Here is an 18,912-nt window from a genome sequence, read left to right on the forward strand (position 1 = left end):
ATGGAGGGGAAGAGCGTTCCAAATCGAGGGGTGGAATCTGTAACAGATGAATTGAGGTATCCCTGTCCCATCATATGTGCTGTGGTGTTTTTTCACAAAATATTTAAGAAAGTATTAAAATGTCACGCTATAAAATTCAAGGCTCGGAAGCATTCCCTGACTGCAGAGGAAAAGCATAGAAATAGAGTCTCTGACCAGACTTCACTGTGACCAGATGGGGTCTCTTCTCTCTGGCTGGGAAGGTGTCAGGATGGGTGTGACAGTAGCAGGCTTCGTGGGGGCTTGTGAACGAGAGTTGTCAGGGGTCCGTAGGAAGGTCAGACTAACCCTGGGAAGGCATTGGCTGTCTTCGTACCTTTCACATTCCTTCCCGCTTGATCTGTCGAGCAGTCTCATGTTGCAGAAAGTAAGACACGGAGAAATGCGGTTACTTGCTCAGGGTTGCTCTGGGAGAAGGTGACACCTGTCACTTAGAGCTCCTGACCCCAGTCTTTACCTGCCTTTTACTTGGATGTGCTGCCGCCCTAGCTTTGTGTCGGAAGCAGCGTGTCACTGTGTTTCGGACCTGAGTGATCTCTGGCCCACAGTTCCTAACGGGTCATTCCCAGGAGGATGTTTTCACGTGCTCTGCGATGGCTACCGGCTGAAGTCTCTCCTCCTGTGTATGACAGGGAAGCCCCTCAGAGGACTGGCGGCTGTTCCTCACCCCGGCAGCCATGATCCTGACACTAGCTCGTTTGAGGTCTATGCTCCAGCTGTTCAGAATGTATATTTCTCTTAATTTAACATCCATTCCCACACCTCTGCACCTGTGCAGATGTAATTCTCCTGCCTGAAATACCCCCTTCTTCTTCTCACTATCAATAGGTAAGTCTGAGCTCAAAAGAGCCTCCTGTGTGAAGTCTTCTCTGCTGCCTCAGCAGATACTGGCCTGAAATAATTTTTTTTTCATTTATATCTTACTTTTATAATTATTGTAAATGCATCCTTTTTTAAAGTTGTTGTATAGTTAATTTCCGTCTCTCACGGCTCTCCTCCAGACACCCACAGGAGTGGTTCTTTTAGGCTATGGTAGCTGATGCAGTCTGTCTTCTCGCCTCGTGGTAATCTTGTTGAGGGCAGGAATCCCATCTTCGCTGAATCCCCAGGGCTTCACCCACTGCAGTTACTCAGTGACTGTTTATTGGCATGTGAATAAGTTGAGGAATCATTCCAGCTGCTGTGATTCGGACAACCTTCAGTTTTACAGTTTCGAGCCCTGACCCCTCATGGATGGGCACATTAGCTGGACGTTTTAAGTATGTTTGCGTTGTCCATTGACTACCTAATGACTCATTATTTGAGTCTTTTCAGCATCTCCCCCTGTATAAAACGGCACTGCTGGGTTTGGAATTAGATATGACAAACTCCTGACAAATCATCCTGGAAACTGAAATCAAAGTGGTTTCAATTTGTTGTCCACACATAGTAACGCTCTGTGAAGCTTAGCGTCCACTTGATTGTCAGTTCAGCTTGTTTCTATTCTCACATTTTCTCTTCCCACCCCCTGTAGTTCTGAGCTGCTAGAATGATAACTTAGGTAGATTACTAGGTTTGAATAAAAGTCCTGATATAATTTGTGGTGTTGTTTCTGATAAAAAGCCTGTGCATCTTGACGGGAAGCACGTCCCGAGTCTGCCACGCCGGCAGCAAACCTGGATGAGCTTTGAAGCAGCCCCCGGGCGTTCCTGTTTCGTTTTAGAGTCCTGTAATGATGATTGGCAAATGGTCACTTGCAGAGAATTTTCTCTTCTAGTATTTGTCCTAATTAACTCTTTATGTTAATGCACACATGACAAAAACCTCAAATGATGAAAATAGGATAAAACAAAAAGTATTTCCCTTTTGTCTACTTCCAGAAATAGTTTATGGATATGCGTATTTATATAATAACTTTATGCAAATATGAGTAAACTCTACACATTTTTCTATACCTTGATTCTTTTCATTTATATATTACCTTTGTAATTATTGTAAATGCATCTTTTTTTAAAAATTGAAGTATAGTTAATTTACAGTGTTGTGTTAGTTTCTGGTGTACACAACGTGATTCGGTCATACATACATACATACACATACGTAAATATTCTTGTTCATATTCTTTTCCATCATAGGTTATTACAAGATACTGAATATAGTTCCCTGTGCTATACAGTAGGACCTTGTTGTTTATCATTTTATATATAGTAGTTTGTTTCTGCTAATCCCAAACTCCTAGTTTATCCCTCCCCACGTAAATGCATCTTGAATTGTGATTTCTCTATCATTCTTTTTAAAAAGTTTCAGAAAATAAAATCAGTTAAAAATGGAAACGTGTCTTTTAGTTTTATATGCTAGAGAAGCAAACCCAGCAGGGGATGAAATTCAGAACTTTATGGTAAACTATTTCTAAAATGTGTTTTCTTAAGCTACTAATTGAATATGCCAAGTAGAAAATTATTTCAAGCAAATAACAACCCTAGAGGGGAAACATACCACCTGTTCAAAACTTTCCAAACAATATTACCAAGAAATGGAGACTATTAAGCCTGAATGGATTTATTACCTCTTCTAGTAAGTAGTAGATGAAGTCATCCAGCATTTTGGTGTCATAAATATTTATGTGCATTTTGTTTTTACAGGGACTTGACCATATTCTGTAAAGAAATCGCATTTTTTTCACCCCATAGAAGAACTGCATTGCCAAATTTAGGGGAAAAAATTAGAGTAATTTAATACTCTACACTTTTCTTTCTTTTTTTTTTTTTTTTGCGGTACACGGGCCTCTCACTGTTGTGGCCTCTCCCGTTGCGGAGCACAGGCTCCAGATGCGCAGGCTCAGCGGCCATGGCTCACGGGCCCAGCCGCTCCGCGGCATGTAGGATCTTCCCAGACCGGGGCACGAACCCGTGTCCCCTGAATCGGCAGGTGGACTCTCAACCACTGCGCCACCAGGGAAGCCCAACTCTTTACACTTTTTAAATTTTTGATGCCTTTTTATGTTTTCAGTTTTTGCAGTATCTTTTTGTTTTTTAATTTTATTTATTTATTTATTTATCTATTTATCTCTCTGTCTATCTATCTATTTATTTATTTACGTGTTGGGTCTTCATTTCTGTGCGAGGGCTTTCTCTAGTTGCGGCAAGCGGGGGCCACTCTTCATCGCGGTGCGCGGGTCTCTCACTATCGCGGCCTCTCGTTGCGGAGCACAGGCTCCAGACGCGCAGGCTCAGTAATTGTGGCTCATGGGCCTAGTTGCTCCGCGGCATGTGGGATCTTCCCAGACCAGGGCTCGAACCCGTGTCCCCTGCATTGGCAGGTAGACTCTCAACCACTGCGCCACCAGGGAAGCCCCAGAATATGGGAGATTCTGAAGCTACCCATAAAGTCCTTCAGAAGTTTCTTAGAGGCGGGGAGCTTTCATACCCATGGATCATATCATTGAAATTAGGTGGGAAACAGAGGAAGAGAGGTTTGAATATACTCTGCACACAGAAATTCATGACTTCAGGTGTGAGGCTGGGTGTGGAGCATTGAGGGAGCCCCGCTGGCAGGATAGGGAGGAAGGGCTGATGGAGTGGGGTGCCCACGAGGCCAGAGGCTGGGGGTTGGACTCACTTCCTCGCTGCCGGACCCCAGCTCAGGATGCCTTCCATGCAGGTTGGCATCTGTAAAACAGCAACAGCTGTCTCCTGTGCCCATCACTGGGTTGGTATGAGGGTCAAATGAAAATCATGTGAAAGTGCTTTAGAAACTTTAATGCAGTACACTTGTGCCGTGAATGAATGAATGTATGAAATGAAGTGTTGGGCTGAGTAGAGGATGCTTTTGGAATATTTTTAGAGAAATGGTGATAAGCTCAGGGGAAGAATTATTATTAAAATTTAAGTCATACATTGGAAGTAATCATGACCAGTAAAGTTCCTGAAGGAAGGGGTAGAAACTAGTAGTGATGATGGTAAGACGAGAAATTTGCATGGAAAGCTGGAACTTACAACATGTCCACCCATCTACTCTCATTCAGTCTCTGTGAAGAGTGTATCAGAGAGAAATTGCCTCAATTTTAATAATGGAAAACCTGACGCTCAGGAAGGAAGAACCAGCAATCCAGGTTCTTTGATGCCAATTCCTGTGTTTTTTCCTCATAGCTAATGCTCTTTGTTTTGGGAAGATTTTGAAAGAATTAGTATTACGTTTTACCAATAAATAAGTATTGAAAGTACTCCTACACATTTAACAAATGTTTGATCCATAACCTTGAAGACCTATCATCAAGGAATTAACAGAATGCCCCTTTTCACCACCTTATTAGGATGGAAATTTAAAAGGAGGTATATTTATATCAAGAGGTTGAACAGAAAATGATATTCTAAATTCTTTCTAAATCTCTCTCCGTTATTCTTAGAGAAGACAGAATGCTTGGAAACACAGCTCAAACCAGGATCTCCAGTTGAACATCTACCATGGTGTGTCCTCTGTGACCATTTGTATTTACACATGTGTGTATATGTGTAAAAGGGATGAGAGGGAGAATGTGTGTGTTAAAAAAATAGGTCAGTCCTGATGTAATATAGAATGACAGCATTAAGGCCATCATTGAAAGTTGATCATCTGTAAAAGGATTCAAATGCCAGATCTCATGTACATTTGGTGGGAGCTGTGTGTACACTGATCTTGTCAAGATTCTTATAATTTTAAGAGATACCCCCCCTGCACAACAAATATAAAAGGCTGGTTCTTGGGCGACATTATGCCTGGGAGTCATATCCTGCCTTGCCACCTACCCTGAATGGCCTTAGTCAAGCTACTCACCTCCTTACCCATCTTAAAGAGGATGGTACTAGTAGACTCTGGTCCCCCAAGATTGTTAGTATTAAATGAGATTCAGTTCATGTGTATTTAGCACTATGTCCGTTCCATACCGAAGACTGAAATATTAGGTATTTGTTCTTAAATATTTCTTAGAAAAGTGAGCACATTTGATGCACAGAGAATGTGAAGTAAAAATTATTCAGAGGGGCTAGACAATTTCTACTTAGTAAAGGAGAAGGTATGAAAGTTGTTTAAACTGTGTAGGGACCTACTGGTTATAATTTGTTGGTCTGAAATTGTATTTTTAACAAAGAAATCTGTTCTGATGTTTAGTGGAGGCATCAATGAGATGAGATGTAGAACTTCCCCAGTTCCACACCTGGAGGGATTTACAAGGCTTTATTTTATTTTCATGATTGAGTTCTTATACATTCACAGGATTTTAGCCCTAGAAATGGGATCATCTTGTGAGACTCCTTTGTTCTACATCTGAAGAAACTGAGCCCCAGAAGAGTCAGGAGTGTCCACTGCTCCCTCTAAGGAGTTTCCAGCATTCTTGTTTGTATTTCTATAATAGTTCTTATATTCAGGTGCCTTCTGTGAGTTGTTTATGTGTACATCTTTGACAATCACTAGTTTTAGTTTCTTGGGAGTAAGCGCTGGGCCTAATTTGCTTTCATATAATAAGAGAGAAAAAGACATTTAAAAATATTTTGTTTGTGCCTCCCAACACACCACGAGGATGGTGTGCTTGTTGACTCTCTTATAGATGAGGAAACAGAGACATGACGTAACTCGCCCCAAATTGCATCTCTGCTAAATGAAGGATCTGGAATATAAACTAGTATTACTAACTTAAAAGCTACAACTGCTGTTCAGTGTGTCTCCGTTTTACTCCACACCCGACTTGTTCAAGAAACTCTAATGTGCTCTAGGAAAGACAAATCCACTAAGTACCCATGGTCTCTGCCTGCTGGAAGCTGTGTTTTAATACTTATAAGAGAATGCAGTGTAAAGTGTGCAGTAGAGGTGCAATCAAAGTATAACTGGTGTATACCTTTGAGTAAACTCCATAATCCTTTTCATTTTTGGAGCACCTGCTAAAGGCCAGGTCTTGGTTTGTGTATTGTGTGTGTGTGTGTGTGTGTGTGTGTGTGTGTGTGTGTGTATGGTCTCTTAAGCTTTGTGAAGCCATGCAAGCTATATATATTGCCATTTTATAGATGAGACAATCAAATTTGAAGTTGTTAAGTAACTTGCACAAGGTCAGCTAGTAAGTTCTCTGTGTCCACGCTTATTACACTCTGCCATGCCATTTTCTCCATTTGTAAAAGGAGAGAATAGGTATTTTTTGCCACATACGAAAATGAAGGTTGTATGTGGAGACTTGAAGCTCTCTATGAGATAAAGAAAAGCCAACGTAAATATCAGTCTTCATGCTCATTATTGCTCTGTGCTGCCATTTTGGAGATTAACCCTCTACGTGGTTTGGGGATTTGTTTCATAAATGGTTTAGAATACAAGAGAATAGACATGAGATCACATATATCGTCCACTCTCCCAATACAGGGACCAGGTCCTTGAGATGCCAGGAAGCAAACAGTAAAAACATGAATGTGGAGCAATAGCTGTGAGAAACCCTTGGGCGAGGGGAGGTGGTCGATTGCATGCGTGGGGGTGGGAGTCACACTCAGAGATGGACGGCCTGGCTGTAGCCTCTCCCTCAAAGCGCGCTGGGCAACTGGAGGCTGAGGACTTTCGCCTGAAACCACAGGGTCAGAGTGTATATGGAAAGAAGCCTTCCTCACAGTTTTGATGAACGTGGGTTTGCCGGTGGAGTGCAAAACCGACCCAAAGAGTTCCCTGAAAGAACACCTACAGAAGAGCTCTCCTGCTGCCCTGAAACCCTGATCATTGGATATTTGCACCTGCTCTCTCCCTTCCTAGGCAGGCAAGTGCTAACTGGATGAGGTGTGAGAAGAGCAGGCAACAACAGAGCACACCAGGGTGCAGAGCAGGTGTAGACAGGCTGGCTGGTCCCCAGCAGCATCCCTATACCAGACAGCTTCAGAGGGGGCTTTGCCCCGATGGGCGGTTCAGGGTGGTGCCTCAGGGCTTCAGTCCGTAAGTAGGAGGGGGTTGGCTGAGGCATGGGGTCTCGTTCGCCTATATCCGTTTCCAGAAGTACCAGCCATATGCAGCTTATTCCCCAATCACTTCTTACTGCAGTTAGATCAGCTTTATTCACTCCATCTTCCCATCAGGTCTTAGGCATCCAGGCTTAGCACATACTCTCCCCTTTACCAGAATTTGTCTCCCTGTTTTTTTGCTGGCCTTTTTACTTCTGATACCTGAGCAGTTAGCCTAGAAATTAACTCTTCCAAGAAGACCTCCTTGATACGTGCCCAAGTCCCACTCCTCTGTATTCCCATAGCACCCTGTGCTTACTTGTATCACACCATTTTATAATTGTTTCCTTGACTGTCTCTCCTCATAGACTGAATTCTTGGAGGAAAGGGTCACATCTTAGTACATCACCTGGTACATAATAGGTGCACAAAAAATACTTGTTGAATGAATGACAGATGGTCTTATAGCTGCTTACTTCAGAGCATTAGTTTTCAAACGCACGTCTTTTGACTTGAGACACGTATCTCAGTGTCTCTGTCTCAGGCAGACTCAGTGTCTGCCTAGGGGTAGGGGAAAAATTGAGTAAGGTTGACTTTTTCTTAAATCCACGTGCTGGAATCCAAGAAGATTTCTTTAACTGGTTTTTATCGGCACTCCCAGATTGTTCCTTAACAGGATCGAGAGAGAATGTCAGGCTAGGTTAGGTAATATGGACTGGCCATTGACAGATCTCGTGTGTAGCTCAGAATAATGGCTCACACATTAGAAATGCTGATGGCTTACGGTAATTAGACGTGTTTCTGAGAACCAAAGGTAGATTTCTGGAGTTTTCTTCCTAATTTGCTGGTATTAAAATATGTGCCATATTTTCCCAGAAATTGGGAGGGATTGAGTTCATGTTGTTCACATATTAGGTAACTCCAGAATCATGGCTGCTTTGCTGTTGCTTTGTGGACACCCGGACCAACTTTAATATAATTGTGGTTGGTTAACCACTTATTTTCCTTTCCTGTCAGCCGTTCAGTTCCGGGTTTTGTTCTGTTGGAATAATTGTATTGCTGTTAAAGAAGCTGCTAGATTTAAGGAACAATATCCCATTGAGCCCCAAACTGAGCAGAGTGAAAATTGGTTGCGTACTTTCTTATGAAACTAGAAAAATTTATGATTTCAGGAACAGGGATGGGGCTTTTTCCCCTCACTCATCCCTGGAGAAAACATTCTTCTACTTAACTATTTAGGCATTTCTCGTGGAATCATTGAACTGCAGCTCTTTGTTTTTGAGAACACTTAGATGGTCCAAAGAAAATTTATCTAGGGGCAATGATGATAAAAATTACTTCCAGGGTGAATTATTATAAATGATCAGATAATTGGGGAAGAGATCTGGTATAAGGTGATGGTAGTTGAAAAAGCAAGCATACATTATTCTTTAAGTGGGTGGTGATTTTTAAGGTGGAAGAGCAGAAACCCGCTCCTAGAGTCAGTTCTGTGTCCCGTCTTTGTGGCCTGCAAAACGTACCGCCTCTGCAGTTGCCTCCTCAGCGTGGTTGTCAGCCTGGACTAAATGGCAGCAGTGTGAAGGGTCAAACAGGTGCCCGGCAGACATGATCTTCTTCCCACTTTACTCTTTTTTTTTTTTTTTTAATTAGTCTTTTTGTTACTCATAGGCCGATCCCAAAGAGCTAATCAAGATGGTCACCAGGCACGTGACTCGATACGGACAGGAAGCCTGGCCCGAGGAGCTCGCTGCACTGACCAAGCAGTTACAGTACTACAACGAGCGCCTCCTGGACTTCACTCAGGCTCAGATCCTCCAGGGCCTGCGGAAGGGTGTGGATGTGCAACGGTTTACTGCAGATGACCAGTACAAACGGGAAACCATCCTCGGTCTGGCAGGGTAAGGAATACCCTCGTCTCGTAAAGGGATGGATTTAGAACGTACAAGAACAAGTTGAGTTACCAGGACTATTAATCACAGTCCTATGAAGGTTCACATTCATGGCTGCTGTAAAAAGGACTTTCCCCTGCTTCTTCCTGGCCTGTGAGGGATGTGTGTGTCTTCCCAAATGGGTCAGTGATGCAGACGGTATTTTGAGCCTGCAGATTTAAGTAGTAAGGATGGGAATTATTTAAAAAGCTTCCCATGATTTTGATAATCCAATACCAGTACCATGTTAGAGGTGATGGAGTGTGATCAGGGGTGAAAAGTGTCAAGCTTACTATAGAAATTTAAAAACAAGATTCCCTTTTATTCCTGGCTAGAGTCTCACTTTGCTACTGCATGGCTGTTTAATTTCCTCACTATGTTAAAAGTTAGGTACCGTTGACTTAGTACAAGAGGAGGGACTGAGTGTTATTGGTCCAGGACACCTTTATCTGTCCTGGGTTTCTAGAGAAAGAAGAGCTAACCGCTTGAGCACTTTCTTGTTCGAGGCCTGTAGCAGCTGCCGTTCTTTCCTTTGTCCCTTACCGCTCTCAAGAGAAAAGCAAGCCCTTGTGTGAGATGGCGGTACGGTTGGGAAGGTCCCTTTCTAGGTATGGAATTCCCCTTGGTTTTCATACTCGTCTTCATTTTTTGTTTTAGATCAGATGAGTTCAGATCAAATGAGAATTACATGTCACATGGTGGGAAAGTGAAAAAAAAAAGTTTTTTAAAGTGTGTTCACCCACAGTGGTTATTAAGTTAGAGGTATGTTTCGTTTTTAACACCCCAATTTGTGGAGTGCTTATCATGGGCCAGGAACTGTGTTAGGTGCTCTGTAAACTTTATTTTATAAACATCTTTTAACCCTTAAAGATAACCGTATGACATAAAATGTTGTTATCCCCATCTTACAGCTAAAGAACGTGAGGCTCATTGATATAAAGTAAGTGGCCCAAGTTTACATAGGTGGTAAAGATCACAACTGTGACTTTAACCTTGATCTGCCACATGCCAAAGGCATCACATCTTCACACCATGTGCCCTCCCCACACTGCTGGATTGAATTCTCAAGGAAGCATTGGTGTGCAGTTCAGTCTAGGCTTCCAGCCCTTGAAACGAGGTTAAATTGTGCTTACGTTTAACGATTATTTCTCTCTCCTGATAAGTTACCTTAAAATAACAAAGATAGGCTTGGTTATGGTAGTGGTATATGCTACTTTTCATCATTATTCTTTTTTTTTTTTTTTTAAAGAAAGTGGCAAAGTAACCTTGGTACTCTGTGATAGTTTTATATTAGCCTGGGCTTCTTTCCTACTAGAAGACACCCCAGATTCTCTTTAGAGTGAGGCGGGGAACAGAGAGATCAAAGCGAGAGAGTTGGAACAACCTATAGCAGAATTAAGTTAAGAAGAGAAATAATAGAATTTTTTTTTCTCTTCCCCTCTATTCTCCTGGAGGTTCATAATTTCATAGGGTCATTTAATATCCAATCTGAAAGTGACCAAAGAGATCACTTAATCCAACACCCTTACTTTTGGAAGAGGAATCTGAGAACCACAGAGCTTTAAAGGATTGTTCAAGGCCACACAGCCGGGAGTTGAGCCTGGGCTTCCCATTTCCAAGTCCAGCGGGCTTTTTTTTTGGGCATTTGGTAATCCTTGGTGCCATGCTCATGGTGTCTTAGAAGAGAGGTTACTATGCAGAATAAAAGTCGTTACGGCGCGCCTTACATTTGGCTTTTGGTCTTTGTCTTTTCTTTTTAAGTATCCAGCTGCCATATGCTATTTGAAGTATGTCCTGAGGACAAACATATGCTTTTGATAAATATATAATAGAATCTTCTCCACAATCTGTTGGTTAGAAAAATACACAGCAGTCTTTAGATGGCTTGTTTAAAATGTCTCAGAGTGTCTGGGTTTTCTGAGTTAGCAGTTCTGACTTGGAGATGGCATTTTAGTGCCTCACATACAAGGATCCTCGAAGGACCTGCTTCCTTCTGTTCTGCGGCTCCACCTTCAGATGTGACCATTCTTTATTCTCTCCCTAATTGTACGTCCCTTTAGTGGCAGTTGTTTTCTGTGAGTGCATTATAGTTGACCTCTGTCGTCTCTGTATCCTAGTGATTACATTCTCATTGGTTAGGGTGACTTTGAGGAGAACAGAGAATAGTTTGGTTAGTTCCCACTTTTATCAGATAATAAAGATGTGAATACTTACTGAGCATGTACCTGGTGTCAGGCACTGTGCCAGACTCCCACAGTAGGAAGAGTGAGCTGCTAATGGTTCCTATTCTCCAGGAATTCTCACCTATCACGTGGATATTGGTATTCAATGAGTACTTTAAGAAAAAATTTTTTTAATTAATTTATTTTTGGCCACGGTGGGTCTTCGTTGCTCCACACGGGCTTTCTCTAGTTGTGGCGAGTGGGGGCTACTCTTCATTGCGGAGTGAGGGCCTCTCATTGCAGTGGCTTCTCTTGTTGCGAGCACAGGCTCTAGGCATGCGGGCTTCAATAGTTGTGGCACGTGGGCTCGGTAGTTGTGGCTCGCGGGCTCTAGAGCACAGGCTTAGTAGTTGTGGCGCACGGGCTTAGTTGCTCCGCGGCACGTGGGATCTTCCTTGGCCAGGACTCAGAACCTGTGTCCCCTGCATTCGCAGGTGGATTGTTAGCCACTGTGTCACCAGGGAAGCCCAAGAAATAATTTTTGACAGTTACCTAATAATCCAGGCATTGACAGACTTAACCCAGTCCTTGGCCTCTTTTTTTATAGTCTATGAGCATAGAATGTTTTTTACATTTTTAAAGCTTTGTGGAAAAACAAGAATAAAAAGCAATAGAAAGAAGAATATGCTACAGAGACTGTATGGTGGTAAAGCCTAAAAGATTTACTGTCGAGCTCTGCACAGAAAACATTTGCCAACTCCAGGCTGATCAAATGTATAAATGTCCTGGCTTCCTTAGCTGGGGTAAGTACAGTCTTAGCAGTATTACTTAATGATAACAGGTATTTCATTCCCGTTTCTGTGGTTTTGTCCACCATTCTTCCAACCAAGAATTCCATCCTTATATTTCCTCTACTTCTGGGAAATAGGGGTCTTGCAATAGTCTTACCAAAATGGCCTTTATGTAGGTGCTCTGGACCAGAATTCCTTATATGCGTAGAGATTCTCAAATCTGATGGTACCATTCCCTGGTTTAAACTTTCCACTGACTCTCCATTGCCTACAGGATAAGATACAGGTCCTTCAGCTGGCCTGTATGGTCATGGTTGTGACACCATGCCCCCTTCTGCTTCCTCTGTCAGAAGCCCATCTGTCTCTTCTCCCTCTTCACAGCCTCTACTTATTTAATCCTTGTTTACTCTCCGATCTTCAGCTCAGATTGGTCACTCTCTCGTCTCCATCCTCACAGTATTTTGTAGCATTTCTTTTAACACGCCCCACATTCTGTTTGATTCCTGGTTCACATTTCACATCCTCCATTAGGCTGTAAGTTCCTCAAGAAATATCTTATTTGTTTTTATGTCCTCAGCAGCTAGCATAGTAGCTGGCCCAATGTAGAAAACAAAAATCTGTTGAGTGACTAACTGTGCTTTCTCAAATATCTATCTGTAGGGTAGGGATCCCTTTGCTTTCTACTGCTTTTTGACTGTAGGCTCCGGTATCTAGATCAGAATTTTTTGACCTCAGTACATTTTGGACTGGGTCATGCTTTGTTGTGGGAAGGCTGTTCTGAGCATCGTAGGATGGTCGGCAGCCTCACTGACCTCCCTGCTAGATGCGAGCAGGTCTCTCCTTTTCCTCACCCACTGTGACACTCAAAAATGTCTCCAGACACTGTCAAATGTCCCCTGGGGGACAGAATCACCCTCGGTTGAGGTCCACTGATCTAGACAATTCCTTGGTCAATTGCAATGCACCACAGAGATAAAAAGAGCATTCAAATTCCTTCGGTGTACTTTTCCTGACTTACTGTGAAATGTCTTATTAAGGACTGTGCTGGCTGCACCCCTGTCAGCTGGAGAGCTGTCCTGACGAGCGTCTTCTTTGCTGATTAAGGTCATGTGTTTCTCTCCTCCCCCTTCCCCTCTGGCTGATGGACGTTCGTGAAGGACGCTTGAGGAGAACGTCTACAGCATTGCTCTTTCTCTGGCCCAGCGCTACAGTGTCTCCTGTTGGGAAGTTTTCATGACCCATTTGGAGTTCCTGTTCACCGACAGTGGGTAAGCACACAACTCTTTTTTTTTTTTTGCGGTATGTGGACCTCTCACTGCTGTGGCCTCTCCTGTTGGCGGAGCACAGGCTCCGGACGCGCAGGCTCAGCGACCATGGCTCACGGGCCCAGCCGCTCCGCGGCATGTGGGATCTTCCCGGACCGGGGCACGAACCTGTGTCCCCTGCATCGGCAGGCGGGCTCTCAACCACTGCGCCACCAGGGAAGCCCATGCACACAACTCTTATGCAAGTTTATTTCCGTGTCTTTCTTTTCAGAGTCTATTTTAAAGGAATCTCGAAGTCATACTGTTCAATTTCACTTTTCCTTTTGAGCTATAGTAGACCAGTGTCTTTGTATAGTCTCTCTTCATATGTCTCTGACATACCAATACGCTAACTGTAGTCTTAGTTTTTGTTTTTCAGTAATAATAGTCCTGAGTTTGAGACTTCAATGCATTCATTTATTCGAAGATATTTATTGACAATCTCTTGTGTACTAGGAACAGTGTTAGGTGCTAGGGTTACAATAGTCAGTAAATTTCAGCTGTCTTGGAACTCATAGTCTACGGTGGGAGACAGACCATAATTGAATAATGACATAAGCAAATGTGAAATTAAAGCTGTTATAGGCACTGTGTAAGAGAGCCCAAATAGGGGATTTGGCATAGCTAGGGAAGGCTTTCCTGAAGAAATAACTCTTGAGCTGAGACCTAAATAGTGACTCAAAATTAAGTACACTACAAGGAGATGGGAAGCATTTTCTAGGGAGGCAAAACAGTTGAGTGCAAAAGCCCTTTGACAGGATGGAACATGATGTCTTTGAGCCTAACAGGTGGGTAGTATGGTGACGCCCTGAGAGTCAGTGGAGCACGGGGTGAGGTGGGGCTGCTGAGAACCTGGAAACCAGACCTTGCAGCCAGACCGTACAGGCCCTATCCAGGGCTGTGGGCTCTTTCCTAAGAGTAATAGGAAGGTAGTTAAAGATTCTGGTAAAAGAGAGGGAGGTAATATGATCAGATTTGCATTTTGATAAGATCACTGTGGCGACAGTGTTGAGGAAAGATTTTAGGGAGGCCAGCATAGACATATATGGACCAGTTCGGGAGCTATGGTAGTAATAGACTGCAGGACAGGTGACCATAGCCTGGAGGAGGGCTTTGAAAGTACAGGAGAGGTGAGAATGGGTTTCAGAGATACCTGGAAGGTGAAATAAATGGTAATAAATAAATTGATTGATAAGAATAAGCTAGCTATGAAGGTGAGTGAAAGGAGAAGAGTCAAGAATTATCTCCAGGATTTTACTTGGTCTGCCTCTTGGACAGTGACATCATTTGAGACAGAAAACACTAGTTAAGGACACAAGGTATTTCAGGGGAGGGTGAGGAAAAGGCAAAGGAATGGGAAAGTTTATACACATTGAAATTCCCAAGAGGAAAGGTCAAGCAGACAGTGCATCTTATAGATCTGGAATCCAAAAGAGAAGGTGGAGCGGGAGATGCTAATTTGGGAGCCATGTGCACATAGATGATAAATAAGCTGTGTTGTGGGTGTGCTTTGGGTGATGAACATAGAATGAGAAAAGGAGAAAGACTTACGACAGACCTCGGGGACCTTCCACAGTTAGTGATAGAGGAAGAGCTGCTAGCAAAAGGGACAAAAAGAGCAATCGAGAGGAAGGGCTTTTGTTCTAGGCAAGCCATGGGAAGGAAGAGTTTCAAGAAGTGGAGGTAGTATGGAATGGTCAGGACCTGCTTATAACTCATCATCTTTAATTTTTATTAATATCTTTGAAATTGTACCCTCTACGTTTTAGTATTTATGAAATTGCTACATGGGTAATAGTGTTATCTATGATAAATGTTGTACTGACTTCACCATTTTTGAGGCATAGAAATATGTTCAAATAAATGTTCCTTCTTATAGGCACATTAGCGTAAAAAAATCTTGGCATTTTATTAAATATCTTTTTCCTTTCGTTGAATGTGACATAAAAGGTGGTCATGTCTGTACAGACAGGATGCTCCATTGGTCTCTGAATATATTATAAATTATCAGGCACTCTAGTAACGTGCAAGACTGTTCCTAGCATATCATTATACCTGATAGTGGTGTGATTGTACAAACGCACGGAAATTACAAAAGCAGGAAATCATTACCTCCTGTTTTGTCATTACTTGTGAGTGACAAAACACCTAATATTGATTTAGCAAGTGGTGTTTGTTGCTTCATGTTCTTTACTTAAAAGCCTGGTGTTTGCCTTACTATTCAGTTCAGCTTAGTAACACAAGTATTAAAGATCAGCCTTGTTAGTACAATAGAAATTGCCCAATATTTACTTGTTGAGTCAATGCCAATGGGAAACTAATAGGTCAGAGCTGCAAGAAAAATAATGTTCTGTACCTTAGGGTTTTGTATTACTGTTCCGTTATAAAAGCCATCTTCCCCCCGAAGTTGATTTTTTCTATAATTTTACATTCTCCTTCCTCTTGGTTGAATTTGGAGGTATTTCCTCGTCTCACCGAATGTACAGATAAGCAGACACACAGGTCGGGTGAGGCAGCATTGTGCAATAGAGCAGAAGCCTTCCAATCAAGAAACCTAGAGCAAATCGTGTGTCTCTCCAGCTGTGTGTCCCTGCACAAGAGAATTCAATTCTCTGAAACTCATTTTCCTTTACTCTAAGTGAGGTGTCATAAAAATTAAATGACTTCCTGGTGAAATATCAAACCTACAGTACCTGACACATGATCCATAATTAATGGTAGTTTATTCCTGGAATTTCACTCCTGTAAGAAAGAGATAATTGTCGTAAACACCCAAACTGGAGTTCCCGGTCTCCTTTTCCCCCTTATTCTTCCTCATTTTCTTTCTTTTTCTTGGTAGTTTTCAACATCAGTGATGGCTTTGAGCGGCTGTGTACACCTGGAGTCGGCTCCCTCTGGCGGACACTGGTTCTCCCAGGGTGTGTTCAGCTCCCTGAGCTCAGGGCTGATTTCTCACTCACTGCAGCCTTCACAGCCATCTTCACCTCTAGGCTGTTCTAGACACTTTGGTGCATCTTACAGATAACATTAACTACCAGTGAGGGCACGGGTTTTGGAGTCAGGCCACATTTCAAGATCCAGCTCTGCTGCCCATACCCCCAGCTGTGTACCTGGGCACGTCTCTTAATCCTCTTGGGTCACTGTTTTCTCAGTTAAGGGGACCACCATCCCCCCCTGGTATGGTTGTAGAGACTAGAGAAAATCTGTGGAAAGCGTATAGCCGGGGGCTCTTTAATGCTGTCGAGATTGTTCCTGTTATTGTTCTTACCAGTCCTACTGACTCCATGTGTGTCTGTAAGTTTTGAATATGGGATCATTTTGAAATGGCAGAGGATGTTTCTAGCTGATAGAATAGTACCACATTTGTTTATTCATTAAATATTATTATTATCTTTTTCCTAGTACCTTTGTGTACCAAGCATAGGTTTAAATGCGGAACAAGACAGACACATCCTTACCTTTATAGAGCTTATATTCTAATTGGGGAGACCCCCGTCACACACACACACAGTTAAAAACAACTAAAAAATAAATTGCTGGTCATAATAAGTACCATAAAGGAAATGCACAGGGAGCAGATGGGAAAGGCCTCTCTCGGACGTAAAAAGAGCTCACTATTGGAGAATGGAAGAAAAGGCATTTCAGGCAGAGGGAATGTATTTCAGGCATTTCTGGGACAGGGACGTTCTTGGCCTTTTTGAGTAACTACAGGAACGCCTTTGTGGCTGGAGCGCATGGGGCCTAGTGAGCAAAGGCTTGCATAAGGGCCAGAAGTGCCTCTCACTGTCAGCCTTGATAACACTCTGTCTGTTCCTTCTTATTTAAACTGCAGACCTGAAGGCCATACATCCTACATTTTCATTTCACTCTAGTAGGTACTTTTACCGTCACCCAGGGGATTAATTATCCAAGTGATTTTGCTTGGGTGGCAGAGATCGTGATACCTCTTCATCTCTGCTGGTTAGTTCAGTGCTGCCTCTTTCAGGCCCCTGGGAAGGGACTCTGTGCTGTGCTGTTTTGCACAGTCAAGTTCATATTCCCTGGTAGGATTCTTTTGGTCTCAAGTATAAGGATGGGCAAGAGCATGCTGTAGCTGTGGGGAGGTGAACGAGCTATAATGCATCTACCTTTTCCTGCATTGAAACAGGAGTGACACAGAACCTCTGCCTGAGGGTTGCTGTCGCTCATAGGCAGGTTTGTGTCCAGATTGTCACATGGTGAAGAATTCTCAATTCTCGCCTTCTCTTCTTGACTTAGTTGAGGAGTTTGAGAATAGTTGGTCTGTAGAGAGGGGATTTGAGGCAACTTAGCTTCTTAAAAGTATGTTATAACATTGAAAAAGAAGATAAGTGAAAATTCAAACCAGGAAAAATCCATTTAGAGTAGGAAGGTTGAATGTAGAAATTCAGGTCATAGGTCTTACTTATTTTTTAAAATTGAGCCATACATAAAATTTTGACCTTTCTTTGGCCTAAAGGACCGTGATCCTGATCATGACCGAGACTGTGATTTGCATTGTACATAAGAAGAAATCTTCCAGTCCTAAAACTGGAAGAACTAATTACTACCATCACCGAAATGGAAGCAATTGTTTCCATGTATCTGCAAGCTTCTTTTCCATGTTGTGATTTTTAAGGCCACTTTTCCCCCAGATAGGAAAAAATTCCTGACACTGGCACAAAATGTAATAAGCAAAAAGATGCATTTTGGGGCCTGTTTTCGTCTTGTGGAAAGTGCACAGTCTTTGGATCCTGCAGGTCTGGGTTTAAATCGTGGCTCTGTGACCTCCTTCTAGTGTGTACATGGTGGGCAAGTTGTTTCATCCCTCTGTTCCTAAGTTTCCTCCTCTGCAAACTGAGTAGTCTTATTCCATTTTGCAGAATTGCTCTGAGATTTGATTTATACAAAATGCCTGACGTGTATTAGATGCTCAAAGGAAAAAAAAAGTAGTTGCTATTGTTAATTCTGGAAACAGACCAGATTTACTGAACTCACCCTCTGACAGCTATCAGCCTAACATTGCAAATCTGATTTTTTAACAATTATTTTTCAGGACAGTGTGCTATCAGTTATAATATACATGCTTTGTGAGAATTAAATGAGATGACATAGTACTTAACGTATAAGATGTGTTCGGTAAATATGCCTGTTGCTGTTTCTGTGCTATGGTGTCTTTTAAAATATCTTTTTGTTCGAGAGGTGATAATACGAGACTACATAAACCAGTCGGAATTGACATTTTATGAGAAATGAAAAGGCTTAGGGGGTCAGAGTTGTCCTTATGGAGGAGACGAAGCCTATTCACATGGGCTTCTTTCCACGTCACCACTCTGTCCACAGAAAACGTTCCACAAAGGAACTCACCAAGTATTAGTGTGACAAGAAACAGACTCCAAGGTACTCATTATTGAGTCTCTCATCAACTGTGTAGGTGACCTTGCAAAGTTAAAGTTCATTGTTTGGTTTGCAAAGACACTTGGCTAAAATGTTGGAAAAACTGGAAAAGGCCATGATTATTTTTTTTTTACCACGTTTCCCCAGCATAACCACATATTCAGCTGTCAGGCAGCACTGCAGGTCAAGGCTGCCACATCACGTTCATTCTGAGGCATTTGTGTGGCAAATATCTTGGACTGTTTCCCTCAGGTCGGAGTAGTTGTGATTTAGAGGGTAGAATTGTGTCTTCCCACAGGAATCAGTGGTGGAGGCCTATTCACCCATGGTCATGGTCATTCATGTGGATTTCTGTATCTTCACACTTTTAGGAT

The 18,912-nt window shown here is 42.5% G+C and overlaps 1 protein-coding gene across 3 annotated transcripts in view; it reads left to right on the top strand.

Annotated features, from left to right (window-relative positions):
* Positions 1-18,912, top strand: part of NBAS (NBAS subunit of NRZ tethering complex) — a 340,369-nt gene that overhangs the window by 212,450 nt on the left and 109,007 nt on the right. For all 3 annotated transcript variants that reach the window (XM_079940671.1, XM_079940670.1, XM_079940672.1), the window contains 2 exons: positions 8,628-8,857; positions 12,998-13,108. In XM_079940671.1, the coding sequence (XP_079796797.1) occupies positions 8,628-8,857; positions 12,998-13,108 (341 nt within the window). The remainder of the gene's footprint in view (positions 1-8,627; positions 8,858-12,997; positions 13,109-18,912) is intronic.

Source organism: Stenella coeruleoalba (genome assembly GCF_951394435.1).
Source record: "Stenella coeruleoalba genome assembly, chromosome: 13".
NCBI lineage: Eukaryota > Metazoa > Chordata > Mammalia > Artiodactyla > Delphinidae > Stenella > Stenella coeruleoalba.